The 27,998-nt window shown below is 38.3% G+C and overlaps 1 protein-coding gene and 1 long non-coding RNA gene across 5 annotated transcripts; one reads left to right on the top strand and one right to left on the bottom strand.

The window, feature by feature from the left end:
- Positions 1–50: 50 nt before the first annotated feature.
- Positions 51–27,376, bottom strand: acsl1b (acyl-CoA synthetase long chain family member 1b). Of its 4 annotated transcripts, none has more exons than XM_017485345.3 (21): positions 27,285–27,376; positions 16,999–17,211; positions 16,765–16,879; positions 14,424–14,488; positions 12,941–13,042; positions 11,826–11,925; positions 11,465–11,640; positions 10,452–10,484; positions 10,292–10,343; positions 10,078–10,151; positions 8,838–8,915; positions 8,588–8,722; positions 7,332–7,466; positions 6,458–6,553; positions 5,201–5,273; positions 5,027–5,115; positions 4,835–4,951; positions 3,414–3,557; positions 3,033–3,134; positions 2,557–2,628; positions 51–2,425 (listed from the first exon to the last, which is right to left on the bottom strand). In XM_017485345.3, exons 2-21 carry the CDS (start codon positions 17,191–17,193, stop codon positions 2,285–2,287), a joined length of 2,094 nt encoding a protein of 697 aa, XP_017340834.1. In that variant the 5' UTR covers positions 17,194–17,211; positions 27,285–27,376; the 3' UTR covers positions 51–2,284. The 4 variants fall into 4 exon arrangements, with proteins under 4 accessions (XP_017340834.1, XP_047015871.1, XP_017340838.1 ...); XM_047159915.2 differs by lacking the exon at positions 27,285–27,376 and adding an exon at positions 24,395–24,497; XM_017485349.3 differs by lacking the exon at positions 27,285–27,376 and adding an exon at positions 20,597–20,956.
- LOC124628867 (uncharacterized) lies at positions 17,076–20,424 on the top strand. Its single transcript, XR_006983623.2, has 2 exons — positions 17,076–17,216; positions 20,217–20,424. It is a non-coding gene; the product is annotated as an uncharacterized LOC124628867 (long non-coding RNA).
- Positions 27,377–27,998: the final 622 nt, after the last annotated feature.

The following is a 27,998-nucleotide window of genomic DNA, read 5'->3' as shown; positions in this document are numbered from 1 at the left end:
CAAGGACAATTTACTATTAACTATGTAGATTGATTCACAAATCAAACCTCTTCTTTTTTGATTAGCTTTGTTTAATTTTACCGTCAGTCAGTGAGACTTTACCACAGTTATTCACATTCAAAATGCAACGGTGTCCATATTTCACACAACTAAACATACACACATCATTAATGGCTTGCAGTAATATACATGACAAAGCAATATTCATGCTCATGTGGACATTGTGAAATGTATTCCCACACACAATTCCCACACAATTGTTGCTCAATTAACAAGCTCAGGCTTTTAACAAAACTCTTTATAGTCCAGGAACATGAGCACAAAGGATTTTTGATGTCTGATTTACAGATAAAGTTGTTGGAAGGCATTACTGTACAGGTCAGGTACAATAGCTTTATCACTACATACATTCCAATAAATCAATCAAACCAGGCAAACAAGTTTAAAACTACAAGGAAACCTAGAAATAGATTTCAATGCAATTTGATTAATTTCATATCAGGCACATATAAAACACCAAAAAAAAAAAAAAAAAAAAAAATTTCAATATCAACACGTTGTTGTTAATAATAATAATAATAATAATAATAATAATAATACAAATAAAACCATATAAATAGTCAACATTGATGGGAATATATTAGGGATGTTTTGCTATGGCCTAGGGAATGCATGCTTCTTGAAATCAAGCAGCAAAGAACATATCACGACACACTTTATATAAATATTGCATGATCACATGGCTATGTAGATGCATACTGCAAATATATAGAAGAAAGCTTAATGGCTTCATCACCTCAGCAGCCGGCCTGAGTGAACGAACGGAACACTATGCTGTCAAGTGCAGAGTACCTCCTCCTTTGCAGTCTGGAACGATCCTGTTTCTGCTTGAATTAAAGGAATACTCAAGGGCTTTTCAACCTAATCTCTGTCTACAGCATATGTAGTGGCAAGAATTTCCATTTGAATTTCACCTGTACTGAGAAAAGAACAAACGTAAAGTTTACTCAAACCTCTCATGTAATTTAAATTCTAAGGGCAGTTGAACATGTTCATGAATTTGAGTTGAATTAATCAGTCTCTAAATTAAGCTCTATATCCATAAACATTGTCCTTGCAGAGAAAGTACTACTTTTCAGAGTAAATCACGTTACGTAGTGGCACATGTTATACATTTATTGATGGAATTCAACAACTGCCCTTAGACTTCCATTACAAATCATTAAAGAGGTTTTCTGTTATATTCTTAGCTGTACTGGGAAATCTGTCGAAGTTCTCATCTGTGATGATCGCATATGTGCTACAGGTGCAGTAGATACAGATAGTTTGGTTAAAAAAATAAAATAAAATAAAATAAAAAGCGAGAAATACACGAGTATTCTTTTAAGAAGTTAAATATGTGAAATGTCTACTTTTCTCAACATTCATCGTACTAGATTACACAATAGCGTAATAAAAATGTACATACAAATTAAGAGTCACACTGCCAAAGTGTACTAAGCAAAGTGCTGAATAAAAAGTATTTATTTTAGGTTGGTACAGGCGATGCTAAAGCCTAAAGTAATCCTAAATTGTATGCTTTCGCAATTATATATTACGGACCTTGGTTCTATTTAATGTGTAGCTATAAGATGCCATCGTGACTGGGTTTCTCGAATATGTGAGTTGCACTACCTAAAAAAATAAAATAAAAGTCAGGTAGGTCCATCTTTAGGGTTTTCTATCAGAGCCCAAAAACCTATTTATCCTGTATTCTGTTATTCGTCTCAGCTAAGCAGAAATCGGTCTCTGAAATCAGACTGAACCTCTATAGGCCAGGAGGTAAGCCTTTGTACTGGCACAGTCTAGCACTCAAACAGCTTCTTTGGCAACTATTTTGAAACAGGTAAAGCTATCCCCCGCCGTCACCCGCCCACCCCCAGGTCACGCCAGGTTTCTTATTTAAACTGCCATCAGCATGTATTAAAATCTTCCCGCTCTGGATCTATTACAGCATATAGAGGGCGTCTGAAATGTCAGCCCTGAGTTTTAAAGTCCTGAAGGCTAAAAAGTGAGATTTGCTCTTCATTTCGATGCATATATGAAAGGCAGCAGATGTTTTGTGTGGATAAGGCACAGTTCCGTGTGGAAGATAACTTTTTTAAAGTCACACTTCACCCAAAGGTCACTATGTAGCTAATTACTGTATAAGTAAAACTATTGGCGGGAAAGGGGGGGGGGGGATAAGGAGGGGACAGTTAGCATTATATGTCGGCATTCCTACACATCCGTTTTGGTATCGTTTTCACACGTGGATCTTGGAGTAGAGCTGATCGATCTGTTGCCTGAAATGGTTCCTGAGTTCAGCACGCTTGGCTTTAAGTGTTGGAGTCAGGAGGCCGTTCTGGACCGAGAACATCTCTGTGTGCAGAGTGATATCCTTCACCTATAGATAGGATGATGTAATCAGATATCAGAAATACCTACCATGTCATCGGTCCTAATCCTTAACAAGCAGTGACATCACATGAAGTATGATTTAAACCCTTATCTATATTTGGTTACAATAAAACTCACCTGTTCGAAAGACTTCAGTCCACTTTCTTTGCCCAATTTAACAATATCCTCCAATATGGCATTTTTCACTTCCTGTAAGTAAGTTTGTGAAGAAAAAGTACATACGTTTGAGTGTGTAGCAAAAGGATATGCAACTACTCTATTGAGACATACTACCACATCATGTAACATAAGACAACACTGTTGCCTAGTTACACACAGTCACTATATAACTACTATAATTAATATAAAAACTTTGGTTAGTGCAACATTTAAGTTCTTACACTTAATTACTGAGAACACATCGGCAGGTTTACAATCACAAAACTCCTCCTCCCTTGTGCAAGGAATCGTAGGCAATATTAGTTCAAAAAGTGTCCACGGATCCACACTTAAATAAGATTAAATAAATAAACAAACAAAACCTGGAGTATTTCTTTATTTCTAGCTGAAAGTAGTATCCTAGGAAATCTATATGGCTTGTCACATCTCATTACCTTGCTGCTGCAGAGTTCCTCATACGAGCCGTGAAATCCTCTTTTATTGGCCCAGCCAAGCAGGAAGTCAGGGTCAGGCACAATGATTGCCACTAGGCAGGCCTGAAGAAGAGGTACAATTGAAAAACACTCAATTTTATATAGGTACTTAAAATTTTATCAAGTTAGTTTCAACTTGCACCTTGTGTGTTTCTCGCTCATTCTCTCACCACCAGATAAGAAGTACTGGGACTATTTCATGTATCGCATTATATATAATGCGATACATCTAAAACCGTCTTATTTCACATATCAAGATGCAGGTTATATTATCTCTGAAGTTGCTGCACGGCCATAGTGCTCGCAGAGACGCAAACGGAGAAGAAAGACGTCCTGTCTCACCTGTAGGCTGTCTCCATGGACAAAAGCCTGAGCCACAGGTTCGCTCCGGATGTAAATGTTCTCGATCTTCTCCGGGGCAATGTACTCTCCTTGGGCCAGCTTAAAGATGTGCTTCTTACGGTCCACAATTTTCAGAGTGCCATTCTGTCAGAAGATAATGGGACACACAAAAATTGGAAATAAGAGAGTAAAGTCAGCTACATCATACAGGATTATTGCGTCATGCAGGTGTGTTTTAGATACAGAGGAAAATCCACAATGTCCGAAATTAATTGCTATTTTACAAAAAACAGTATGGTTCCTCCTCCAGTGTGGTGTAAATGCAACAAAAACTCTTTAGCTCCTCAAAAGGTTTCTGAAAAATGCACATGGCCGGAAGTTCACCAGAACTGGTTTATGCAGTTTGCACTGAATTGTGTCCCTTGAATGTAACTGCTTACTCATTAATTCTTAAAATGGTTGGAAAAACCCAACCCTTTCTTGCAGTTAACTGGAGTTACCCGATTTTTTCAATCATCATAAACATTTGAATTACTTTATTACCACAAGTCTGTTATAAGATTAGTCAGGACAATCAGTACGTTTACGTGAACAATAATCCACTATTACCCCGATTAAGACGATACTCTGATTAAGAAACTACCACGTAAACAGCAACTTTTAATTACCTTAATCCGATTAAGGTCATACTCGAAGTAAACACAAATCGAATTAACACATATTCCTGTTTTAGTCGCATTACTGACGTGTATTACACCTTAATCACACCATTAACGTCGTGTGGGAGTTTTCACCGCATTTTGCGACAGGACACGTACACACACGGCAGTGCTCAACCGTTTTACGTCAAAAAAGAGAGCACGGCTGCGTCCCAAACCGCGTACTAACCTTCTATAGGCCTGTAGTAGGAGAAATACATGCATCTCGGCTACAATGTAGACGGTAAGTGCGCGGTTTGGGACGCAGCCCACAGCTTCAAGCAGTCGTCTATTTGCACGTACAGCATGACAAATAATTAACTGCACTTGAATCGTTTGTTAAAAATTTAATAAAAACACCCAAAACTGTATATGGTCCCATAACGAAGACAGACTATATGTCGATACGTGAAATTCTGGAGGGAACGTCGGACGGCGTGGCGTGGCGACGTAATGACGTGTGCTGTTAATTGAACTATGTTCTAGAACACGTAAAACGGGTACATGAAAGGAGTATTCTAAAAGCGACTCATGTAAACACCTTAATCAGAATATTGTCTTACTCAGAATAAGATCAATAATTAGATTACTGCTGTCCATGTAAACGTAGTCACTGTTGGGTTCCTGTTCTAGATTATTCTGACTCTGTGTTTAGCTGCTGCTCCTCAATAGCATTGGTACAGAGATAAAACCGACAGCACAACTAAAGCTTTTAAAACCCACCGGTAGCCACCTGCCGATGTCTCCTGTGTGGAGCCAGCCGTCCTGGTCGATGGCCTCCTTGGTCTTCTCTGGGTCTTTCAGATATCCCATAAACACATTGGGCCCCTTCACGCACACCTAGCACCCACACACAATGCTCAATTGTGGAAACAAAAAAACAATCTGTATAAGAAGCAGCACCCAATCACACACCTCTCCTTCTCCATTCACAGCCAGATAATTCATCTCGGCAACATCCACCAGTTTCACAATGTTACAAGGCAGAGGAGGTCCAACATGACCTATGAGTCAATAAAACAGAAGTAACGTGAGCCAGATATAGAAGAAATCCGAAGGCATAATTTATAGTGTGGAAGCGTGTCTTACCTGCCGACCAGTCTCCCGATAACGTGACTGTGCAGCCAGCTGTGCACTCGGTCTGGCCGTAGCCTTCATAAAACTGAACGGAGAGGAAAACAGGGTTAAACTCAAAGTTGCAAGCTGGACACCGAAATTAATTTGTTAAAGAAAGACAAACTCTTTCATCGTTACATATTTTGCGCAGCTGAGGTCTAACGTTCAGTTCAAACTCAGTTTAATTACTATAATGCTTTTAACAACCATCACAAAGCAGCTTTATAGAAATCCAGACGTTGATATAGATCCCTAATGAGCACTCCAGTGAGGTGACCGTGGCAACGACACTGGATAGTCAGAGTATAACTCATTACTGTACTGCACATGTACACTACATATTCAAATAGTACCAAGTGGTTTGAAAGTGATGTTCAGGATGCAGGCTTGGGGTGTAACGGAATACATGTAACGGCGTTACGTAATTCAGGATACAAAAAACTGGCAACCGCAATCCGTAACAGTGACCTCAAAAAACAAAGTAATCAGATTACCGGCGCATTTAGTTAAAAAAAAATGAGAATAGTATAAGGATTACATAATAAATTTTCATAATAAATTAATCTTTTGACATCATATAGACAGCTGCTTGATTATAGTTCTGGTTCTCTCTTGCCAGTCGTGCTCACATGCGCAACCTCCTGGTGCGATTTGGCAGAAATGAAACTGTTCTCTGAAATGCTTTTGTGATGTTATGTCACCTGCATCAGGGACAGTGACCTTTTATTTATTTATTTAAAACAAATCCAAACATTGAATTTTCGATCATATTGCTTTTCTCTTGACTTTATTTACATATGTGACGTTGAAACAATCCAAAAATAAACAGATTATATTACTTTCATATTGTGATACTTGGATTACGTTACTGATGAAGTCATTTGTAACTGTAAGGGAATACATTTTTAAAGTAACCCTCCCGACCCTGTCAGTATGAACGCACTGTTAATAAGAGTCCTGGGATGTGCACAGGACGTAATCTTTATGATTTTAGCAGCAGTTCTTATGAACAAATCTACATTGCTCAGGCGAGATTATCCACTGAAGTAGTAATATTCATTGTTCTAATAAGATTTTTAATGAACTGAAATTCATCTTCACATAAAGCAGGGATGAAAATAAGACTTCAGAATTGCTTAAAGGGTATTTAAATGGTGTGACCATGTATGAAACTGTTTCAATTATAGTAATTAATAGGCATATCTGTGCGTGCATGTTCATTTTTCAGACCTGGCATCCCACAGCTGCACGCAGGTAAGTCAGCACAGGAGCAGAGACAGGAGCAGCACCAGTCAGCATCAAGCGCACTCTGCCTCCAAGACTGTCCTGCAGGGGGCAGCAGAAATAGCAACCTTCAGCATCACCACACCTCTGACACACTACGCATACTAAACTCCATCTAAATACAGTGTGCAGTGCATGGCTTGTGAACAGGAATATTTCCAGGACACCAAAAATGCATGGAAGGTGTACTGTATGCAGCCAGAGCCATGTTTATAGTGTACTACATCTCACTATGCAGCTTGGTCATTTTATATGAGGGGCAGTGGTGGGGCAGTGGTGGGGCAGTGGTGGGGCAGTGGTGGGGCAGTGGTGGGGCAGTGGTGGGGCAGTGGTGGGGCAGTGGTGGGGCAGTGGTGGGGCAGTGGTGGGGCAGTGGTGGGGCAGTGGTGGGGCAGTGGTGGGGCAGTGGTGGGGCAGTGGTGGGGCAGTGGTGGCTAAGGCTCTGGGTTACTGATCAGAAGGTCAGGGGTTCAAGCCCCAGCACTGCCAAGCTGCCACTGTTGGGCCCTTGAGCAAGGCCCTTAACCCTCTCTGCTCTGGGGCACTGGATCATGGCTGTACACTGTGCACTTCCTAAGATGCTGGGATATGCGAAGAGAAAAGAATTTCACTGTGCAGTAATGTATATGTGACCAATAAAGACTCATTATATTCAAAATGAAACTGCAGCAAGCTAAATCGGGATCCAATTCGTGGCAGCAGATCCAGAGCTGGACTCAGTACATCCTAAATAGTGAAAGGTTAAGAAGAGTAATACTAAAAAGCAGTACTGAAACACGGGGCGAGATCTCCCCAAATTGAGTGAGGCAGAAGTTAATACCTGGACTTTCTTAAAAATGATTTTGTCCCACAGACTGTTTCTCCTCATAATGCCACTCATCATCTCAGCCTCTTTCCTCCGGAAGGCATATCCTAAGATCCACTTCTTCAGAGGAGAGTTGGCCTGCGCAAAGATCTGAAACACACATAATGTAATCATTCCTATATACTCTGATGCGAGGAATAAATCACAACAGGGTGTGTGCTATTATAAGAAAATGATCATGGTGAGGTGGTGTGATGAGGCCTGATGTAAAGCAGAGTTACTTTTACTAAGACTAAGTTTTTTACTTTTCCTATAACGACACATTCAGATGTGTTTTATTCCTTTAATACCGCAGCAATTTGCGAACAATTACAGTTTTTTATTAATTTTTTATTAACATTTTTTATTAAATAAACAAACACATCATACTTTCAGTCTATTTGTAGTTACACATTTAATCTTGTGGAATGTCTGTGAAACAAGTTAGTTCCTGTTACCACGTATGTTGCAACACCTTCTGAACAATTTGATTTGAGAATTCAACACCACTGTGGTATACAATCCCCTCTGAAACTACTGGAACAGCAAGGCCAATTCATTGGAATATTGCTTTCCTTGGCCGACCCATTCAATGTCTGGTGCTCAGTACACCAGTGGTCCTTTTCTTTTTCAGGACATTTCAAATTGCTGTACTGGCTATGCCCAATGTTTAAGCAATGCCTCTGATTGATTTTCCCTCTTTTCTCAGCTTCAAAATGGTTTGCTTTTCTCCCATAGACAGCTCTCTGGTCTTCATGTTGGTTTATCCTTTTTAACAACAAATGCAGTACTCAAAGGTGAAACTGAAGGCTTAAACCAAAAGTAGATGTTAAGAGCTATTTATTGTTTAAACAAATCAACCTAACAGGACACCCCTGGGTATCAAGCACATTCTGACGGTCACATGTCCCAGTCTTCTTTGATACATATAAACACCAGGAAATAAAAGCTGAAATTCTAAACGCTCTTCTCATATTCATCTTTTGATCTCAAACCCAAATGTCTTCAGCCTACAGCAAAAACACATGAATTGGCCTTGCTGTTCCAATAGTTTTGGAGGGTACTGTAAATAGTCAAACACTATTAATTGACCCATATTAGGTAAGCATGATGCACACCTTATAAAAGGTTTATCGTTAGTAATAATGGATACATTATTACGAGGTGTGGTTAGGCATACTGCTGCGAGATCCTCATACATAAAGCATTTACGATACTCATTTCTCGCTAACCTTATCGAGCATTCGGTTGAGCAGACGTGGCACAACCGGAAAGACAGAGGGCTGCAGGGCCATTAGGTCATTCATGAGACAGCGGATATCTCCCCTGAAATAGCCGATGCGACCGCCGTGAACCAGCATCACGCCCTAAGAGACACAAAACACACAAGAAAACCATGCAAATGATTACAGCACATCGAGACAAGTTACCAAAAATGTTATTACAAGGGCTACACATTCACAGAAGTGTTGTAGTCCATACCTGGACTACTCGCTCAAACATGTGTGCAAGAGGCAGGTAAGAGATGTGCGAGTCGCTGGGACTCAAAGGACAGCTGATCTGAAAGAAATGAATAAAAGAGAGAAAACAGTATGAGACATGATAATGGAGGATAAAACCTTGGCCATGCATTGTTGCACAACAAACACACAATCATTCATTATAGCTTTTTAAAGTGAGTTTGTACTCTTAACACACAAACAAAAAAAAACCCAAAGGGCAATTATATTGTCCAGGCACAGTGTTTTTTTTGTTTTGTTTTTTTCATTAAAATCAAACTGCAGAAATTATTTCGCATTAGAGTTTAAGGTCATGTGCTTAAAAATAGATTTAAACATAGAAATTTGTAGAGAATAATCAGTGTCTGCATGAATCTGTTATACTTAGTTTGGTGATGGTAGTTTAAAACACAAAAGGGTGTGCTCGAATAGTAAAATGTGTCCAAAAGTTTGTGGACACCTGATCATCACACCACTCCGTGCTTGTTGAACATCTCATTCCAGATGTATTCCCCCTTTGCTCTTATAATAACCTCCACTCTTCCGGGAAGTCTTTCCACTGGGTTTTGGCACGTGGCTGTGGGGATTTGTGCTCATTAATCTACAAGAGCATTAGTGAAATCAGGCCCTGGTGTTGGTTGAACAGGTCTGGAGTGCAGTCTGTGTTCTAGTTCATTCCAAAGGTGTTCAGTGGGGTTGAGGTCAGGTCTCTGTGCAGGACACTCGATTTCTTCCACTCCAACTTTGGCAAACCTTTCACATGGCTTTGTCATGCCGGAACAGGTTTAGGCCTTTTAGTTCCAGTGAAGGGAAACTGTAACACTAAGCATAGAAATACAGTCTAGACAATTGTGTGCGTCCAACTTTGTGGCTACAGTTTGGGGAAGAACCACATATGGATGTGATGGTCAGGTGTCCACATACGTCTGGCCCTCATAGGTTCCCTCATCAGCCTCTTTTTTTTCCCCCCCCTCTCTTAAGACGAAAAACCAGCTAGTCACTGAGAAGCCCTCTGTTCTGAATATATTATTATCCTTTTATTTACATAAACCTGTGATTTAAATTACAACCAAGTTGTGGCACACACTGTTCTTACTATAACATTTTTTTTTTTTAAGAAAAAGACGAACAAAATAATAAATGGAAATGTATTAACTGTGTGCTATAAGAATGTGAAATCCATATGTAAGGAGTGTGAGGCTACGTCTTGTGACTGCATTTACCGCCGTTATCATGGTAAACGCAGAAATGTTGGACAGGATGTTTCTGTGGGTGAGCATTGCCCCTTTTGGGTTTCCTGAGAGAGAGTGAGAGAGCGAGAGAGAACATCCTCAGAGCTGAGTAAAATGAGCCAAATGTGTACACAGACTCAAATATTAGCAAATCTATAAAACACACACCTCCCTGGAAAGCAAACACAGATCTATGTGCACATACCTGTGGTTCCACTAGTAAAGCAAATAACAGCCAGCTCATCAGACTTAGGAGGCTGTAAAGCGGGGGCAAAAAGGAAATAATTAGCCATCAGGCCATGTGCATTTGAAAAGCAGAAAACAATGGGTATCAGAAAAAAAAACGAGCAGATGATGAGACTCACTACAGGCTGCTGCCGATGGGCTTTTCCAAGAGCCTGGAAAAACAAGACAAGCAGTCATTAACATTTATAGTAACTAAGAGATGTGAGGAATTTGATGTGTATATCTGTATGTGAGAAAGGAAGGAAACCAGCAAAAGTGACAGACTTCAACCGGGGTTAAGATAAAATGCAAACAGAGGCTCTGAAGAGACAGAAAGCCACAGCTCTACTAAGAGCCACTTATGCGATCACATGCATGAGTGCAAAATTAGAGAGAGGAAGAACGGTGCAGCTTTCTCCAGAAGCTACACACTCGTATCAAAACACATGCATTCACAAACACTGACCTCATAATGCACATGTACATATAACACTATGACTGTACTAGTGGTGACTGATATTCCAGTAGAAATGTTTCAGATTCTGCTTCGGTTGCAATGCATCAGTTGGATTTGGTGTAAAAACAATACACTACTTTAATCGGCATCTTTTGTACACTTTTCTGGCCACCAGCTGCAGAATCTTAAAAGGTTTCAATCTGACTGGCTTGTGAACTTGTGTGTATAAGCACTTATGTGCACTGGACTTTTGAGAACTGCAACACAGGTTTAAGAGCAAGACACAATCACTGGATTTAAAACAAACAAACAAACAAAAAATTCAAGAGCTTTGTTTGAAAAAGTTAGTGACAGGTTAATAAAAAGGTCATTGCATATTTACCGAAAAAAGTAACATGGTCCGTCTTTTTTTCAATGAAATGGGCGCTTTCTAATAAACTAAGCAGGTCTTGTCCACATTTATTGACTGAATGTAGCAGACTGTCTATCAATCAACGCAAAAGATGTAGCTTGTGAGATTATCATGCTACAGAGCACAGGCATTAAGGCTGGGTTATGTTTTTTGGCATTTACGGTCAAATAAAATAGATTACCCAGCTTCCTTCACTCTGCAAATTCCCTCAAAATCTTCAAGGAACACCTAAAGACTGTTAACAATGCATGTCAACTCCATAAACTACAAGATCAGCAACTCGCCTCTGCATCTTTCAGGCTAATTATGTCTATGCCGCATTTCTGTGCTTGAGCCACCAGCTCCGAGTCAAACTCCTCCATCAGGATCAGGGTTTTCAGTGAGTGTTGTTTGCCAGCCACGCAGTCTAGCAGCAGATGAACTTTCGCCGGGAGGTCACACACCACCGTGGAGATGCCGGCTGAAACACGCATAGAAGCATTCCTTTAAAAATGGGATGGTTTCTCAAACGCACAAATTTCAAATATGATTACAAAGTGATTTGCAGTGATGTTGACATCTGATTTTAAAAAAAAAATCAATTTGAAACAAACATTTGTGCAAAATGTATACTGCAGTTAAACTGAGAATGAGAAAAGGACCCACTCTTGTTGATGATGTAATCGATGGCCTCAGTCCCCAGAGTGTCATACAGAGGCACTGATACCAGAGAGTATGTGTAGCAAGCCAGCTCCGAGATGGTCCACTATGGAGAAATATACAGCATTATTATTATTATTATTATTATTATTATTATTATTCCTTACCAGTCTGTGATATACTAGACATGCATAGACAGTTTTTACAATTCCCGGTTTTATTTGGATGATATTAGTTTATCATCTTAACATAAGGTTTAGAAATATATATCAGTATTAAAATAATTTGTTTCTTACAATACAAGTTTCTGAATCTATACTATAAACTATAGAAACTAATATAAACTATAGAATCTATAATATAAACTACAGAAACTAAACCATAGAAACTAAACCATAGAAACTAATAAACTACAGAATCTATAATATAAACTATAGAAACTATAATATAAACTATAGAAACTAATATAAACTATAGAATCTATAATATAAACTATAGAAACTAAAACTATAGAATCTATAATATAAACTATAGAACCTAAAACTATATAATCTATAATATAAACTATAGAACCTAATAAACTAGAGAATCTATAATATAAATTACAGAAACTAATAAACTATAGAATCTATAATATAAACTATGGAAACTAATAAACTATAGAATCTATAATATAAAACACAGAAACTAATAAACTATAGATAGTAAATATTATACTAATAAATATAGAAACTATAGTAATATAATTGAATCTACTATCTGTTTTCGCTGGCACTCTGTTATCAAAATCTAAATATTATAATATACAGTATATTGTGAAAAGATTTTTACAAGTGCCATGATATTTTTGTGCGCATCACCCACTCATATCATAACAAGAAAAGAACTAAAAAAAATAAATAAAAAATAAAAAATAAAAAAAGTGTGAAATAAAAAATTAAAAAATTAAAAAAAGTATTGTGGAAATGGCAAATCCAAAAAGTAGACTGAAGGAGAGGAGAAGAAAAAAAAAAAAAAAAAAACTATCACAAAGAAAATTTAGATTGTTAACTTCATCCACCAATATTTTGCATATTGTAACAAGAGCAAAGCCCAGGTAGATGCCCAGAGTTGCGTCTCACCTCAGCTCTGTTCTGAGCAAAGATGCCGATGTACTGGTCCGTGGTTTTGGAGTGACCTTTGTGCAGCAGCGCAGAGCCCAGGTTCTCGGCTCTCTCTGCAACCTGAGAGGAGGATAAAGTCAAAAATAACACAAAACCATTACCCACAATGACAGCAGCTTAGATCAGATTCCACCAAGTGCAACTGGTATACAATAATCACACACGCAGCCCTCTGGACGATGTACACTCCTGGTTTAAAAAAAAAAGAACAAAAAAAAACAAAAAAACAAAAACAGGCAAATATAGCAAAATATTAGCCTTTTAACTGTCTTAACAACAAATCATCGGTCAGATTAGCTTTTAGCTTGTAAGTAGTTACACTACTTTTTGGCCCACTTTTGTTCTTTAATTTTCTTAACATACATTTTAATATACAGTGTAGTCCAAAAGTCTGAGCGCACCAGTGAAAATGCTTCCATTTTGCATTCTTTTCTAATTTAATACAACTATTTTCATGACAAATTATATTATTGACACCAACTTGAGTGAAAAGTAGAATCTTTGAAACATTTACATGAATGACTCCACAAGTTTGTGCAAAATCTTATGATCCGTTTTAGATCAAATCCGTCGTGTCATCTGAACACATGCTTCAATAGAAGAGATTAGGCATGAGGAAAATCTGACCTAGCACGGTCAACATCAGGCATTTGCTCACATTCAAATAGGGACCTAGAAATAGTGCAGAATCTTGAATATTAAATATCCAAGATATTGATCATTTACTTACTTTCTTTTTTAATATTTAAAAAAAAAACTAAAACCTTGTGTTTTAGTTCTAATTCTCAATGGAAGAAAAACCCCACATTTTCAATGACTTTTGGACCCCACTGTGTGTGTGTTTACATAATAATAATAATAATAATAATAATAATAATAATAATAATAATAAGTGTCAAGTCAACGAGTCGCATTTCTGCATTTGCTGGGAGTCAATCTCAAACAGAGTCTATTTCCTGATTCCAGACACTGAAAACTGAAAGAGTCGGAGTCAGTTCAACACACTGAAAATGATTCATCTCGCACAAACAAGGCAAGCAAGTGTGTTTTCTTTAAAGAGACAGTCAGTGGATATCGGCTTTTATTTTGAATTTGGCTGGTCGGAATTCAAGAAATCATGACTTTACGTTAGATTGGGTGTCTGATTTGGTTGACCAACAACACCGATGGTCTGATAAATGTCAGTAATATAATATTGTACAGATAGTGACCTGTTGAGCCTAGTTAAGAGTTCTGAAGCAGTATTATTTGATTGAAACCCCCCCCCACCAAAAAAAAAAAAATAAAAAAAACACAACATGTATAAATTCTCAAACTAGTTACAGCCCTACATGAAATAAACTAATCTGAATGACTGAATCTCTGGTGTAGAGGGAGAGCTAGTAGCAAGACAGTAGCTTTTTTAGACAATAACAAATGGAGACGTCTCCAGCAGTCCTACCTCTGAATAGGACAGCCATTCATATGGCTGCTTTGGCTTTCTGGAACCTAAGCAAGGTCCATTATCTAACGGGAGAGAAAAAGAAGATAGAATATGATTAACAAACATCTGTAACCTGAGCATTACATTTAATATTGCAATTTGTATGTATTATGCTCAAAACAAAAAATTTCATTACACACACAGTATATTTGTCAAAAAAAAAAACAAAGGTCCACAATGTGTGTTCGTAACATAAGATCTACACACCTCAAACCTGGAAATGAATTGCTTCTATTGAAAAACACACTCAAAACTTTACAGTCACTATTCAAGAAGAATTCATACTAGAAAATGAGTGCTTGATTGACACTGGTTAAAAAGTCTGACATTATGCCCCTTTAACTGTGGAAGCAGCTGCCATGTTGTTGGCTTATTACATGACGGCACCCCAGAATTTGATTGTGAATAAGGCGATGCGAAAAGTATTTACAAAGTGGATGTAAAGGATGCTTATAATCTACTGTAATTATGATATAATTATTGTGAATTTGCAATAATTGAATAAAGAGTAAAAAAAAAAAAAAAAAGAGCAACAACAGCAACAACAATGGAGTGTCCTGTTATAGAAAAATAAAAATAGCGTGATGTAAAAATCTGAAACAATAGTTTATTATTTTTCCAACAACAATACGTTTCAGAGTCTTTCCAAAAACATATTTAAACGCTTTGTTTATTACAGAACAATATATCATACTCCTCTATCCATTTATAGTTATCTTTCATGTTGCGAACGGTATACCATAGCAGCTATAAACAGTTGTTCCCTCACCAAGCTTTCTTTTTATTCTCTGTTTTAAAACAAACAAGAAAAAAAATAATAAATAATAATAATCAGCTTGTCATGTTGTGGAGAAACCAGAAAGCACAAAATCCTCCATCCCGAGGACTTTCCCCTGGTGGAAAATACAAACAAACAATTTTACCTCTGCTTGTTATACGTTTATAAATATTTATAAATAAACATCTCCTCATAGAAATCTTCACCAAATCAACATTTATACGGAAATTTACGTGGAGCTGTAAGTTGGTAATATAGAGACCATGCCATATTAAAACAGGTGAATTATTACTGTTCATCATTAATATCCATTTCTGGACCATTTGTTACACCGATCCTCATTTCGCCCACGTTTTGTTATCAAACCTAAATATTACGATGAAGATCATGTGCTGTGAAAATGTTAAATATTCTGCTGACATTTTCGTTGACTCTGGGTATTCTGCTAAATCTAGTGGCGTCGTATGACGTGTGTTTGACGTCACATGCCATCGACTGCGAAACGGCTTCTATTCCGGTTAGTAAAAACCGCTAGTGTTCCATTTGAGACGACACTACCCTTTTAAAATTCATACACTAGACAGTCGAGTACATAGCGCTCAAGTGTATAGTACGTCATTTGGGACACAACTCTGGTCTGTACGCTCTGATGCGTGTATATAAAACAGAAGTAACGCGTTGAGTAAATGTACCCCGTGCCACGCGCAGACCAACTTATCGATAAAAAGATTCATTGACAACGATTTTCAGAATCGGTTATTATCCAGGGTTCCCACTCCAAGTCAAATGTAAAATTCCTGACTTTCCCCTGACCAAATTCTTGAATTTCCATGACCTACTTATGAAGAATGGTACAATGTATTGACTGGGTACTGAGCAGAAAAAAAATAACTGTTGTAACACATTAAATCTGTAAGCTCAATTTCCTGGTTAACGGATATTTTCAGTGCAAAACTTAGTTTCCATTGCTTAAAAAGAACACGTACTTATCTCATGACTAGTCTTTACACCTCATAAACAAAATGGTCCTAATAAAACAAAATATATTTCTGTAATGGAAATAAAATCAATTCATCTACAAGGTACCGTAAGTCATTATAAGCACATTTTTAACCCATAACACCGTGTCGCATTCAGCAAATGAGCACACTTTTTTTTTTTATTAAAAAAAAAAAAGGCTGATTATATACATCTATATCTCACATTTTAGCTAATACATTTTAACACTTTACAAGCAAAATTCCCTGACTTCAACCCCAAAATGATAAAATTCCCTGACTTTCCATGACTGGAATAGACTTCATTAAATTTCCTTGACATTCCAGAAATTCCATGACCCGTGGGATTATCAATTTTAACCGATTAATTGCTGCAGCTCCACAGTCATAATTCAAAACAGCCATCCAATATCAAAAGGAAACATTGCAATTTAAGCTAGTGATTCTTTATTTAATTGAACCATTAATCATCAAGTTTCATAAAACAAACAAACAAACGAACAAAAATATCTTTTCCACTTACTTGATACCCGTAGACCCCGGGTAAAGACCTCATACATTGTTGTAGCATCATCATAATAAAAAGACAGAAGCTTATCAGCATCCACGAACGCTGACCTGCGGGCAAACTCTCCTCCCTGAACAACAACAACGCACAATTCATGGGAATTAATCCTGATCCGAAAATAAACTAAATCCAAACCCTGGCTTAACAAATAGGTTGCCTCTTTGATTCAGATCTACAACATGGACTCACCGGCACCTCGATGGACTGCATGTGCAGGTCACAAGGTGGTTTGAGGGCTTTTGGTCGAGTGGTGTACCAGTAGGTTGTGAGTGCGGCGACGGCCCCCATGCTCACCAGCGTGCCGGTGGACAGGCTGCGGAGGTACTCCCTCACCTCGGCCAGCTCAGGCACACGCAGCTGCTTCAACAGCTCCTGGGCCTGCATGTCTTTCTGCTAATGGATCTGAGGTGTGAAACAAGGTTCAAAATTCAAGAGCCCCGAAGAAAATTTATGAATAAAGGAGACACATTAAGCTTACTGCAATTTTCTAATATTCAATTCAATTGTTTGTATAGTGCTTTTAACACTGGACATCGTCACAAAGCAGCTTTACAGAAACATGTAAACACAGGATACAGATTTGAAGTGTGTGAATTTATCCCTATTGAGCGAGCCGGTGGCGACGGTGGTGAGGAAAAACTCCCTAAGATGATATGAGGAAGAAACCTTGAGAGGAACCAGACTCGGAAGGGAACCCGTCCTCATCTGGGTAACAACAGTTAGTGTGAAAGTAAAAGAAAGTTCATTAGGGTTTTAACTTGAAGTCTGTTGAACTAGTCCACTGTTCACTAAAGGACACTTGAGTGCAAAACTGTATGTGATAATTGCAGTCCCAAGGCCATAGTAGCAACCGCAGTCCCAGCAACAACAGCGAGAACGTCCATGTGGAATTGAGGTCCGAAACCATTTCCATGGTACTTCAATATACAGATTATTTGTTTACTTCAACTGCACACAGAAAGTAGCCACAAGTAGCCAGTTTCATTTCTCCGAATAGTACACCTGCGTAACATTATACACATTCCCACAATCCTCAGCTCTCACCCCACAGCATGCTTATTAGAATTTAATAGCAGACGTAATTGCCCCTTTTGTTTTCTTCGCGTGCAAAACCAAGGAGACTAGGCCGAATGTATTCAGTGTTCCAACAAACTAACCATAGTGAACTAGACCAAGCATAACCTTCACAAGTGCTCATGGTTCATTGAGCAAGGGTCACATTGCTGATTGAGTTATCAGATGTTTTGTAATGCTATCGCAATCGGTCACAAGTGTGGTTTGTATTAAATGGTCTTTACTCCTTACCTTTGACCTGAAAACCTTGGGTTGCACTGGCAGAATTCTCCCATCTCAGTATGAACCAGTATACTGAATTACTGGAGAGGAATTATACAGTACACAACTGACAAAAATACAAATATGAAATGGGTCATGAAAGCTAAATAACATGTTAAGGAAAGACAAAAGAAATAAATAAAATGTTTGAAGAATATCGGTGTCGATATGTATTCAAGACACACTTTAACATCGTCAGTGTTGCTTACTCGCAACAGAAGTCGCATAAAGACGTTTTACTGGGTCCCTTTGTTTCCAACAAACTCTACATGGATGGAAGGGCTTTGGAAATTTCTGGTTTGGGCCTTAAAGGGAAAACTAAACTATCACTGCAGATGTCTGAGGTGACGATCTTGTTATGCCTAAGATGATTAGAATTTTATCTTCATTTAATTAAATTGTATTTGAATAGCGCTTTTAACACTGGACATTGTCTCAAAGCAGCTTTACAGAAATATATAAACACAGGATAGAGATTTTAAGTGTGTGAATTTATCCCTATTGAGCGAGCCAGTGGCAATGGTGGTGAGGAAAAATTCCCTAAGGTGGTATGAGGAAGAAACCTTGAGAGGAACCAGACTCAGAAGGGAACCCGTCCTCATCTGGGTATTTACCCTTTGAATGCATGTAAACATGAAAAGGAAAAAAAAAAAAAAAGTGTTAGCATTCAATCAAATTCATTCAATCTCAACCAAAAGTTGTTCTTTATCTGGAGCATTACTAATATTGGAAGTTGGCTTAGTGGACAAAATAAGCATTCTAACACACAGGACCAGTTTGTACTACACTCTCAGTCACGATCCAAGCTAAGACGGGTAAATTTGTACTTTTTTTTTTTTGTTTGCCCGTTTTGTTTTTACGTTCACACTTGAAAAGCATTTACGATCTCAGAACACCGATCTTATTGAATCCAGGCCCCAAGTTGGTTAAAACAAAAACAACAACAAAAAAACCCCCACCATTTTCTCATTGTAGTGTGAATAACGGAATAAAAATTGCTTTTCGAAAAACGCAGATGTAGGATTGCCACGCGAGCTCTACAATTCCTAGATGCTTACAATGATACAAAGTTTTCTCTATTGGGTATCTTCAGCATGATCCATCCTAGCATGAACTAGGCATTAGGAAAAATGCTTTCGTAAGGGTTCTTTGGATGGATTTAGCTTTTTAGCTTTTTAAATTGGAACATTTGCTCAAACATAAACCCTCTGTTTTAAGGTCGGTACAATTTGCGGCACCTTTTATTGTGTTTGTTTAAACGCTTTCCTCAGAAAAGTAAACATCTAAAACTACTTACACACTTATACAAGGTCTTGGCCAACAGCCACAAAAGTCATTCGATTTGTGTATCTTGGCTTGTAGTAGACAATCAAATACAGATAAAATGCAGCGTTTCCATTCATGTCACAACCGGCAAACCGAAACAGAAACAGAAGAATCAGACAATGCAAATTTATCACAGCAGCCCTGCTAGTAGGATTTGGAATGAGTCATCCTAGCTGTGAGGTTATACAAAGCACCCTGGATAGTCATGTTTCTGAAAGATTTTGTGTGTATATGCACAGACACAGGTATACGTGAGTGTGTGTGTGTTGACTCAACACACCATGTTCAACATGACCCAGACAGGACACTCTGCTCCTTTCACCATTCACCTAGTTTTATTATTAACACTCAGATATGGGTCCCAGCTAAGCTGTTCCACTTGTGATGAACAATTTGTGTAATTATAGAGAAAAATAAAGCCTAGAGAACCAACATCAAGCACAAAGGGTCACTGCAATTCCATTTCTAAATATTGTTCTGAAAGTAAGAGGCATCCAAATCAGAATGTGTGAAAATCCATAAAAATCCTAAATTTAAAAAAAAAAAAAAAAAAAAAAAAATAATAATAAATAAAAAAAAAAAATACTTCTTCCTTATTAGATCATACACAAATGGTCACAAAGTTTGGCTTGGCCCTCAGCGTGACCCATATCCTGCTTCTGGTACCTGTAGGAAAGTTTACAAGTCTCAAGACATTTAACAGATATTACACACTAACAATATAAAATAAAAGTAAGTCACCTGAGTCTAGAGTGGAGGGATGTTGCAGACTCTTGAACAGGCTGAGTGGAGACAGGTAGCATTAACAGACATTTGTCAACAGTAAAGCATCCGAGTTTATGTGTTATTGCAATAGACAATGCAAATCCGAAGGTCAAACTCAGACCTGCCCCTTCCGCCGTCTTATTGGACGATCTGCCTTCGAAATGTGCCGCGTCAGCTGGTATATTGGGGCTCCACGGATAACAGACTTTAAAGTTCTATGATTAACGATTCTATTAAAGGACAAGCCAAGCCTACAAGACAACAATCCGCTTGACTACTTCATACCACCTCATTCCTTGACGGTTCTACAGGTAAGTCAAGATTTTACATCAAGAAACGTTTTTAAAAGGTTATTGATTACCTCTGTCTGATTGCACTACAGAAGCAGTGACTCCATCAGCACCTGGGCTACTTCCTCTTATTATTACAGAGGTCAGCGGCAGAAGCTGAAGATGTCCTGCACACGCACACAATCACATGCTGCTCCAGGCTTTCCAGGGTAAAGGTAACCAGAGCAAGCCCGCACTGTCTAAACTTGGTCTGCCTGAGAGTGTGGACCAATGATAGAGCCCAAAAAACGGTCACCCGATGAAGGCCAGCCAAGCAAAACTGCCATCCAACCCCCCCTCCTCCAACACTCTGCTATTTTAAAACCACACCGAACGGAAAACACGATGATGTGGAGAAGCATTTCAGCTGCTGTATCGGACATGACGAGTAGCCAATGGAGGTTAAACACACACACACACACACACACACACACACACACACACACACACACAAAGAGTAGTGATATGTTTCTAACAGGACTCTAGTAATGACAGAAAGCAGTATTTGCACACTGTGCAAGCATCAAGAACTCCTATTATCTCCTCCACTAGACAAAAAAGAATTTCCTCCATTAAAAAATATAAGAAGAAGAAGAAGGATGAGAAGAAGAAGAATCTTTGCACAGTTTTTTTTTTTTTTTTTTTTTAAAAGGCTTGAAATATTTCACTTTATGTGTAATGAATCTAGAATATATGAAAGTTCCACTTAAAATTTCATAAAATGAACTTTTCCACAACATTCAAATTTTTTTTTAGATGCACCTGTAATTATTGCTCGATGGGGCAATTTTAACTGTTCATGAGATGGATAGCCTGAGGGAAAAAACTGTTCCTGTGCCTGATGGTTCTGGTGCACAGAGCTCTGAAGCATCGGCCAGAAGGCAACAGTTCAAAAAGGTAGTGGGCGGGGTGACTGGGGTCCAGAGTGATTTGTCCAGCCTTTTTCCTCATTCTGGAAGTGTATCGTTCTTGAAAGGAGGGCAGGGGGCAACCAATAATAATCTCGGCAGTCCGAACTGTCCTTTGTAGTCCCCTGATATCGGATTTCGTAGCTGAACCAAACCAGACAGTTATTGAAGTGCAGAGGGCCGACTCAATGACTGCTGAGTAGATCTGTATTTGCAGCGCACATGACCGGTTGAACTTCCTCAACTGAAGGAAGTACAACCTCTACTGGGCCTTTCTCACAATGGCATCAATTCCCACTTCAGGTCCGGCAAGTTGGTAGTGCCCAGGAACCTGAATGACTCCACTGTTGCCACAGTGCTGTATACCGTGTTTGGGGAAACTGAATCATAATAAGTTACTACATGCTGGAGTCAAGTGTAGTGCATCTCTTTTTTGTACACTTTTCTGTCCACAAGCTTCAGAATCTTTAAGGTTTGGCTATCAGGACAGCTGGTTTCCAGTGGAATAGCAAATTTTTAACACTATTATACAATCCGTTTTTCAGATAAAGCTTTGCTCCCTTGACTGAAAACAGGCCACGAATTCCTGTACTTAAATGTTATTAAAAAGTTTGGTTTGAAGCAGTTAGTGGTGTGTAAATATCTCATGCTCAACAACGTGCCATGGGAAAACGTTTGTGGTTGTACATCCGCCATGTCAATCAAATTGCCCCTTTCTTTTAAAAAGTAGGAAAATCTAGGTTGTATTCATTGACAAAACGTAACAAGTCTATCAGGACTATTCGAAGTCTGGTTTGCAAAACAAACAGATTTTGACTCAAGGTGCTGCAAAGTGATTATAAAATGATGCACCTCCATTTTTTTTTATGTCTATACGGTACATTATTTTTATTTCCACATTATGACCACTTGCTTCCTCTAAAACATAGTATAATTTCTATCTGTTATTACACACACTAGGCTTAGGCTTGTCTAACCATTTAAGATCAAAAAAAGTATTACTTATATTTATTTATTTGCATTGCTGTCTTTTTTATTTTACAGTTTAGTCATATAATACAAAATGGTCTTATACCATCTTGTATTTTGTAGCACTTTCAGATTTGACTCAAAAGAAAAGTAGCATGTATTATTATTACTTACATATTTCATATTCAAATTAAGTCACAAGATTTTCAGAAATCCACATTTGAATACATTTATTCAGCCTTCAAATCAAAACATACTTTTCCCTTTTTCACTAAATCGCCCTAGTGTTGCTTGACGTGTTAATAAAAGCATATCATTCGTGACACACGCTTTTGTGTCTTTTTTTTTTCCAACCGTCTCAAGTATTCTGTTCACAAAGTATCAAATATTCATCTTGTGATTGTAGAAAAGCCTTCAATTGTTAAAAGTAGGACAGCATGGAAACTTTGAGTCCCAGGTGACCTTCAAAAGTAAAGTATTTACTCCTCCTCTACAACACAGGCCCCTAGTCACAGACTTGTAATGACCTTTACACAATGTTTTCAATCCCTTTCACCAGTACATAGTGTTTGGAACACTGAGTATGTGTACATTAATCCACATTACGTGTTTTTAAAGAGAGCGAGTCAAATTAAAACCCTCGGAAAATACATAAATTAAAGAAATATATTTGTTATTATTGTATGCTTTGCTTAGATGAGTTGGAAAATTTAACTACACAAAATATTACTCAAGCAGACTAGAACACAACTATATATTAAAAGAAAAATACTGCTACAAACACATTTGGATTACCTTTGGATGCGATCCGCTGTACAGTTCCACCTTCAAGAGTAAGCTGGCGCCGTTATAATAGAAAACAGTGTCAGAAATAGGGCCGCACAATTAATCAAATATCGATCTCGATTACAATTTTGACTTCCCACGATTACATGAACATGATCGACTGCGATACTGACGTTTAAAGTTCGTCCTCTGCTCATAGAAAACTCTGCTTCATATCAAATCAAGCGCTTCCTAAATTTACAGCCAGTCACCATAGAGCGTCGCAGGGATGACGTCATTTTGTAACGGCAAAAAAAAAAATGTTTTAAATAAAGTTTGGGAAAGTTTGTCGGAAGCTTGGTGACGGTGACGTTGAAGTCGAGCGACCGTGGTGTAGTTAGTTTATAGCGTACGGTTAGCTTTTTATTTCTGCTGATTATATTTAGGCTTCAAACTTTATAAAAGTTGTGTTCATTTGTGAAAATGATCTTGGTTGACAAAAGTTTACAATACTAACACGTTTTGTCCATCACAGAGCTTTTTTTTTTTTTTTTTTGCAATAACCCAAAAGTCTATGGGGAAATCCTATTGGGTTTTTGTCGAGGGAACTGGTGTGATGCTAACTTCCGGGTTCTGGTACAAAATGTCATCATCCCTGCACCGCTCTACTGGGTGATTTGTCTGCGTCTCTCCTCCTGTAAACACTGTTCTTGCCTTTTCTGCATTCGCCTGAATTGTTTTCATTTGGTTGCATATTGTTATATTTGATGCAGATTTTCATTTGGTTCATGACATTTTTATTTTTACTCATCCTATATTTTGGGTACAATTTTATTTATATTTTGCTTCTACGAGATGATGCACTTTAAGGACCAGTCTAATTTGAAGCAAAGATTTGTACATTAGCAGGAATTTAGCACAACATGGAGGGTGAAAGCAGCGGTCTGTTTATTTAAATGAAATCTGACTCCTGCTGATCTGTGCTGAGACTCTGACTCATTCGGCTCATGCTGAATTGAGCAGACCTGTTCAGTTTTTAATCGTACTGTCTGTTCTCTAACTGAAATAAATGATTTGTATTACTATAAAAAAGGCAAAACGATGGTGTGGGCGGTGCTGTGGTGGGCAAGTGATGTAATCTGTGTGCGGCTCCATCACCGGTAACACCGGCTATCGCAGCAAGCCTACCTGGGAGGAAACCCCTGAAGTATAGGGAGAACATGCAAACTCCATGCACACAGGGCAGAGGTGGGAACCGAACCCCCAACCACGGAGATACGAAGCCACCTTGCTGAAAACATGTCAGAAAAATGTAGTCAGTCAATGTTTAGAGTGTTTATGAAGTGTTTATCAGCGGCAATGATCACGTGGAACCGAGAATCGAGTAGAAAATTCTAAACGGTGTAGTGATTCATTGACAAGTCCTGATTTTGCTTCCGATCACAGGAAAATAATGCAATCTAGCACAATATACTGCACAGCCACAACATCCAGAACCTTTTCTTTATTTTAAGATCTGTTTTTAGAGTACAGATTAAAGATGAACACTCTCCAAACAAAACCATAAAGCATACAGTTGTGGTTTAAGGGCAGGGTTAACCACACCCTCCACAACGCCCTCTAGATTGAAACATATATTTATGTATAAAAAAAACAACATTTGAATAAAAACCTTTTCCATCACTGCTCGAGACACACAGCAGGTACAGCACTTTCAGAAAAAAAGGTTTCCTCAAGAGATCTTTGGATGGCGAAGGGTTCTAGCATTCTGACGGGGTTCTACTTCTAACCTTTTCTAAAAGAGAAACCCTCCTGAAGGAGGCTTTAGAGGTTCCAAATAACATGATATGAGCAGAGCATAAGGAAAGATAATGTACTTTGCATGGCACTGTAGCAGCTAAACCCACACAATCAGTACGTTTACATGAACAACAATAATCTGATATTAACCCGATTCAGACCATACTCTGATTAAAAAACTAGCATGTAAACAGTGATTATTGATGACCTTAATCTGACTAAAGTCATACTCAAAGTAAACACAAATCGAATTAAGACGTGTGGAGTATTCCTGTTTTAGTTAAATTATCAAAGTGCATTACAGACATGTACACACCTTAATCACACTATTAACGTCGTGTGGGAGTTTTCACCGCATCGTGCGACAGGACACATACACACACTGCAGTGCTCAACCGTTTAACGGTATACAAGAGAGCACGGCTGCGTCCCAAACCGCGTACTTACCTACTATATAGTAAGAGAAATACACGTATATCAGCTACTATATAGTAGGTAAGTACGCGGTTTGGGACGCAGCCCACGGCTTCAAGCAGTCGTCTATTTGCAGGTACAGCATGACAAATAATTAACTGCACTTGAAGCTTTGTAAAATTAAAATAAAAACACCCAAAACTGTATACAGTACCATAATGAAGGTGAACTGTATGTCGATACGTCAAATTCTGGAGGGAACGTCGGCCGGCGTGGCGACGTAATGACGAGTGACGTTGATCGATCTATGTTCTATATGTTCTAGGAATATTCTAAAAGCGACTCATGTAAACACCTTAATCACAATATTGTCTTATTCAGAATAAGGTCAATAATTAGATTACTGCTGTCCATGTAAACGTAGTCATTGAGAGCTTAGTTGTGCCTCCCCTTGGCTAGTGATACCAAATTAGCCTAGTTAGAAAAGTTTTATATTTTATCAGTCTGGTAGTCCTGTAAACAATGACAACACAGGAGGCAAGTTTTATGATAAATCCAACTTTTTCTGATCATGTCATACATTGACAGCTAAATTACCTCAGCGTCCATAAAACAAAACTTAGGCTACTAGCTGAGCTTGGGAAAAACGCATGGAGAAGAATCTGGGCTCAGCCCCGGATGATTAACAGTCCAGCTAACGCCCCTGTTGATGACAATGTTACAGAAAGACCGAGCCTATTTAAGTTCACACGCGCGCGCACACAAACCTTTCACCTCATTCCAAGCATGCAAAGACAGGTAACAGGTATGCAATCACACACAGGGGGTTTACTGAAATGTCAAAGTTATTGGTGCTCACAAAAACATATTGACCATCGTCCTCTACGTCCTCCAATTTCATATCCACACTCTCTGGAGGAAAAAAAACAAAACCCTGCACTAAACTGCATCATACCTTCACTGGTACAGTAGCATTAAGAGTAGACCTTTTGTATCTTTAACCCAGAAAAGGTGCATATATAGTTTACCTTTGTACGTGTGCCTTAAATCCGTTTTTAAAAAAGGTACAATATATCCAAGTGAAACATGTGTATTAACTATCATTAACTAGAAATAACAAGAGTGCAGTTTAGCACCAATTTTTGAATGCACCTGCAGAGATCTGGGAGGAAAAAACTTTGTTTTTGTTTTTTTGTTTGTTTTGTCCTAAAAGCAGAAACTGGACAATAGCACAGATCAGATTCATGAAATAACAAATAAAACCTAATAAATCAGGCAGATTAGGAAGGTGAGACAGGTGACTAGAGGGACCATACAGGGCGTGCGCCTGCGCGTCCAAATCCTGATATTCAACATCTGAAGCTTTAAATCCTTAATGAAAGCAATGCAGATTAATGCAGAGGTGAGTACCTGTTGAAGTGTTTTCAATGCACAAGAAAGGGCTGCTCTAAAAAGCGACAAAGCATGCTGCACTATTAGTAATAGACTAAGATGGAAACTTGATGCGTTTTGTTGGTGCAATACAAACCCTAAATAAAGGTTACACAGACTGTTTAGCACGACATTGTGCACTAACACGCACACCAAACTTGTCTTGACAACACGTTATCGTATACTCGCTCTCTCTCTCTCTCTCTCTCTCTCTCTCGCGCACACACACACACACTGGAGACATACAAGTTAAACGCGCGCGCGTTATCTGGACACGTCGCAAGATCTGATGAAGCTCTCTACGCATGTGCTACATCTCTCTCGCTGCTCAAAAACAAATACACATAAACCTCTAAAATATATTTCACCACACTGACTCATCCCCATGTGAAATACCCGCACTGGTGTTTGGACATGAGCGTCCAGCACTGACCTGTTTAAAAGCGCCAACACCGTGAGCAGAGAATGTAGTTTGGCGATGGCTAGGCTGCGGAAGAAGGTGTGTTTGTATACCGAAACCGGCTCCGTAAGCCAATCAGAGAGCAGGAACCAACCAAGTCGAGCTGCCTTATCCAATCGGAGCGCGGCATGTAACGAATGATCGTTTCGAGGCACCGGATTGGTCCGCTTTTTGACTTTGCGTAACCCTTGATTTTGCCTGCTCTGACCTGGTTACTGTGACTTCTAACTCTGCACAGGATTTAATAATAATAATAATAATAATAATAATAATAATAATAATAAAGCTTGATGGGGAACTGCACACTGAATCTGTAATGACAATACAGGTATAATAATAATAATAATAATAATAATTAATAATAATAATAATAATAATAATAATAATAATAATAATAAATGATTTCTTTATAGCAAAAGTCACAGGACAGCAAAAATGAATTTTTAAAACGTTTAAATGTATTTAATGTAATGTAAATGAAAATGAGTAAACAAAAAAATGTACTCTTGTATACATTAACTAATTAAGTATTATTAAATGTATTCATTTGAACCCTGACCACTATATATCTTATTATTATTATTACTACTACTACTACTACTACTACTACTAATAATAATAATAATAATAATAATAATAATAATAATAATAGCTGTATTGTCATTACAGATTCAGTGTGTAGTTCCC

Source organism: Ictalurus punctatus, chromosome 14 (assembly GCF_001660625.3).
Source record: "Ictalurus punctatus breed USDA103 chromosome 14, Coco_2.0, whole genome shotgun sequence".
NCBI classification, from domain to species: domain Eukaryota; kingdom Metazoa; phylum Chordata; class Actinopteri; order Siluriformes; family Ictaluridae; genus Ictalurus; species Ictalurus punctatus.
Note: the sequence above shows the minus strand (reverse complement) of the source record. Positions and strands in the feature narration are given on the sequence as shown.

Bases quoted from the DNA above. Each gene is read 5' to 3' on its own strand.
- acsl1b (XM_017485345.3), bottom strand. From the start codon at position 17,193: ATGCAGGCCCAGGAGCTGTTGAAGCAGCTGCGTGTGCCTGAGCTGGCC. The intron at 7,467-8,587 runs GTTAGCGAGAAA...TGTGTGTTTCAG, and splicing joins TCAACCGAATGCTCGATAAG to ATCTTTGCGCAGGCCAACTC. The intron at 3,135-3,413 runs GTGAGACAGGAC...CCTCTTCTTCAG, and splicing joins TCCATGGAGACAGCCTACAG to GCCTGCCTAGTGGCAATCAT.